Source organism: Anarrhichthys ocellatus, unplaced genomic scaffold (genome assembly GCF_004355925.1).
Source record: "Anarrhichthys ocellatus isolate YVR2014 unplaced genomic scaffold, GSC_Weel_1.0 scaffold28, whole genome shotgun sequence".
In the NCBI taxonomy this organism is placed as follows: domain Eukaryota; kingdom Metazoa; phylum Chordata; class Actinopteri; order Perciformes; family Anarhichadidae; genus Anarrhichthys; species Anarrhichthys ocellatus.
The window spans coordinates 2,282,554-2,286,748 of NW_022280058.1; the positions used below are offsets into that span (position 1 = coordinate 2,282,554).

Sequence of the window (4,195 nt, forward strand, 5' to 3'; positions counted from 1 at the left end):
ACACACACACACACACACACACACACACACACACACACACACACACAATGAAATGAGTCATTTCAAAACATGATGTTGGCAGCTTTTAATAACTGGAAACTATACAAGAATAAAAGTAAGTATTTGATATTTACACAGTAATACTTTCAAAAATACTTTTTACATTGCACACACACGCACGCAGGGCCACTCGATTACATGCGCCTAACAAGTTACTGCTCATCAAATCAACGCTACCAACCAAAACTCAGATATTCATCCTCTAATAAAACCGAAATAACAACTTGTGTCACTCATCAAACAACAGTGTGAAGAAGCAAACCCAAACTCAACATAAACGTTTAACTGAAATATGAAAGCCTGGAGTAGAAAAATATTAAGTTTTATCATACTGGGGTAGATAAGTATGCAGGGACTCAAGTACAAAAATATTACCAAGAGTATTAAAATGAACAGGAAGAGAATATAGCCAGCTATCTCTCGTTTTTTGCTTGAGAAAACGGTAGGAATACAAAAACACTAACATTATATTTGTCTTTGAACATCACACTACACACACTGGGATCACAACGTCACTTACTATGCAGCACACAATATGAATCATTAACTATTTATGTAGAACTATGACTTCAAACTCATAGTTGTTTAATCATTTAAGGCCTTTGACCCTTGTGATGTCATTTGTTCCTTTTAGGAGTTTTACATGATCCTTAACAAACAACTGCTGATGATTTCATCTTGTTTGAGGAAGTCCCCATAAAAAAATAAAAAAAGTTTCATCTTTAGGTTATGATGAAAAAAAATCCCAGGGAAGAAAACGTTTTAAACTCACCCCCGGAACGCAGGAATTAATAGTAAGCCACATCTGCCAATCGTTTTTTAATCCTGAATTCAAAACTCAGCTAGTTTTCCCTCTAACCATGTAGTTAGTGATCCTTTACACCTTGGATGCTAGCTGAGTGCAATTAAGGAGGTGACAGCAAAGGCAGCTCCCCAGGAGAGGACGCGCCACTTTTAATACGGGCCACTGGGGGTCGCTCACTACTCACTAAGTGCAAAATGAATGGGAGTCAATGGATGAAAACAAAAATCTCATATTACTACAATTTAAGGGACTTTTTTTTCTCCTACACCATACTCACTTCTGTGCCAGATGTAAATGTGTGCCCTGCTCAGAAGAAGACATGGCCAATCTGTGTGATTTAGCCACTTAAAGATTAAGAATACTGTGTCCTCAATGGTGAATGTAGCTTGAATGTATCAGCATGTCACCTTTCGGAACATGAAAATCCAAAAGAATTTTAATTGTAGAGGTTTTTTTTTAGCTAGCAGACATGCTTTATATTGCCAATTTTTTGGAAGTGGAACAAAGAAACATCTTTGCTGGAATCTAGGAATCTATGAACCATAATAGCAACTTTTGAGACAACTGGTGCTTCCTAGCACTGCAGCTTGCGGATGCTGCGGGAAATCCTCTTAAACTCTCGCTGTCCCTTCTGCCAGCGCTTCAGCGAGGTGATGACGAGATGGCCGTCCATCTTCTGGCCCATGACCAGGTAGGCAGCGTGGATGTCGTTCATCTCCTCACAGATGCACTGCAGGCCGTCCTTCAGCCACAGCACCGTCTTCCTCAGGTCACGCTCCGTCACGCCGTTCAGCTTGTAAATGGTCTTGCTCTTGTTCTCCGGCACTATCTTGGTGTCCCCGTTGATGTAGGAGATCTCTTTAACTTTGATCTTCAGAGCTTGGTGCAAGCAAGAGAGAAAATTATTGGATTTGTTTTCACAAAATCTGTGTGAAGATCATCTATTTTGACTTTTTTGAGCCCCATGAGAAGGCCTATTTATGGTTTAGTGCTAAAATGCATGCCATAGTAAAAAGTGAATAGAGAAATCCTGGTCACAATACACATTCTTTCTTTGCACTTTTTAGTGAATTAAACACATTTAGCAGTGAAGTGTTCCTGCAACGTCCTGGAACCTCCATTCATGACCTCTTGGGGCCTCTGAACTCCACCTTGAACTAATAAAATAGGTGGGGGGGACTTACCAAAGTCATTCTTACACAGGTTGTCAACAATTTCGTTGTCATTTTCATCCGTTTCCTTGCACGCGTCACACACCCTGGGCACTAAAAGAGAAGTTAGATTTAGGTGAACATGATATCATCTACCACATTTTAACCGGTAATTACCTAAATAAATAGGTCACACACATCTAGATGTTACCACAGTGGACGGTGGTGCAATAAATGGACGGATAAGCGAATTATATTTATACACCACGAAATTAATTTGGCATTTACGCACAATACTTGGGGGGTCAATTTGCTCCTAAGACACAGTTTAACGAAACCATACCTTCTTTGGTGGCTGGCACAAAGTTGTCGATGCCTGCAGGCGGTATGCACAGGTCATTGTCGAGTGGGAAACGGTCGCAGTCCAACATCTTTGGCCAAGGGAAGCCGAACGCGGACATCACGGGCTCGCAGCCGTTCTTGACGCTCTCGCACAGAGACCTGCACGGCTGTATGGGCTCGTCCAAATCGTCCAGACAGACGGGAGCGAAAAGGGAGCACAGGAACTTCCTCGTGTCGGGGTGACATTGCTTCTGGACCAGAGGGATCCAAGACGAAGCTTGCTGCAGAACTTCATTCATGGTTTCGTGTCCGAGCAGGTTCGGCAGGCGCATCTCCGTGTACTCTATGTCGTTGCACAGGAGGAGATTGGCCGGAATCGGCTTGCAGTTGCTCTTTTTGTAGAATAACTCATGCTGTCCGAAATTGTACAATCCGTGGATAGCTTCCATGCAGGGTATTGTCATCACCCACAACACTGTCACTGTCGAAATAAAGGCCCTCATTGTTTTGCACGTAAAACCTGCAAAATGTAAACGCCTGATCAGGGTTGCTGAGCATCAGTCAGCGTGGATGGAGTCTCTGTCAGTGGCCAGCAGCTACTGTAACAAGAGGTTTTCTTCCAGGCATGTCTGGGAGGAGTCTGCACGCTGTGCGTATAAACCGTTTCTCCATTCAGCACTTGGTTTCCTCATATCGGGTGAAGATAAATGTGTCTCCTTAGTCCCCCCCACACACACACACCAAAAAGGCCCAAATTCTCGCGTGTTGCTCCTCTGGGTCTCACAGGTATTTTATTTTGATTTCTAATTATAGCTCATAGTATTTTATCACCGGACGTTTTGTTTCCCCCCCCCACAATTCCCCGCTCTATTTCATCTCCTGCCCCTTCGTGGAAATCACAACAAAACGTGTCTGACAGGTTTTCCTCATTACGCCCAGATCAACAGCAATATATCCTGAGTGATCCCTTAACGTGCTGCTTTTAGCCCCGTGCTGTAAATAGTTGGGAGATGTTGTCAGAAGGGGCATTTAGCTCAGTTCAGTGGAGCGTTAATTTTCCATCATTAGGGGGTTCAGCGGGGAAATCCTCCGGGCAGGTCTGCAGGTTCATGAAATATTGTTTGCCCTGGTGTGAGAAGCAGACCTCCACTCAGCACACCCAGGGGTGAAACCAAATCTGCAGCTCTGGCTCCTATCCGCTCTCAGACCCCCTTGAGCTACGGTCTGGTCTGCAGACAGCAGTGTGGTTCTTCTCAGGATTGACCCTCTTGCTCTAAAAATTAGCACTTAAATCACGTATGTGATGTATGTGGAATTTCTAGCTAAATGGGTCAGTTCACCCAAGTTACAGAAACATATTTTCCCACTTACCCCTGTGGTACCTGTGGTTTCTAGATATTCAGATAGTTTTGGTTTTACTGACACAGATTTAGAGACATGTGTCATTGAGACTTCTGCTGCCACGTCCAACGAAACAAAAGGTACATTATATCAATTGTGATTCTATTTTCCAGAAGTAATGCATTGATCAGCATATTCTAAAACTCATCTGGAGTGAAAAGTATAGCCTCACATGTTGATTCCTGTATCGTCAGTCTCTCACATCCTCCTCAGCTGTTGGTTCAGTCATTCACAAAGGTTATGAGTCACTTGTTTTCAGTAGTGGGTGAAAATAATTTGAATAGAAAGCACAGTTGTAGTTTATTTTCTCTGAATTAAACCTGTGATTAGAGTTTATAGCTCTAGGTGTGCCAAATTTCTTTTAGCAGAACTGAACAAAGACGGTCGTTTTGGAAAGAGGCCTGGCTTCTTTTTCTTTCCATCGGAAAACAAGCCA

General features: G+C 42.9%; 1 protein-coding gene across 1 annotated transcript; it reads right to left on the reverse strand.

Annotated features, from left to right (window-relative positions):
* Nucleotides 1-173: 173 nt before the first annotated feature.
* sfrp2 (secreted frizzled-related protein 2) lies at nt 174-2,929 on the reverse strand. Its single transcript, XM_031863346.1, has 3 exons — nt 2,360-2,929; nt 2,050-2,130; nt 174-1,744 (listed from the first exon to the last, which is right to left on the reverse strand). Exons 1-3 carry the CDS (start codon nt 2,859-2,861, stop codon nt 1,440-1,442), a joined length of 888 nt encoding a protein of 295 aa, XP_031719206.1. The 5' UTR covers nt 2,862-2,929; the 3' UTR covers nt 174-1,439.
* Between the last annotated feature and the right edge of the window lie 1,266 nt (nt 2,930-4,195).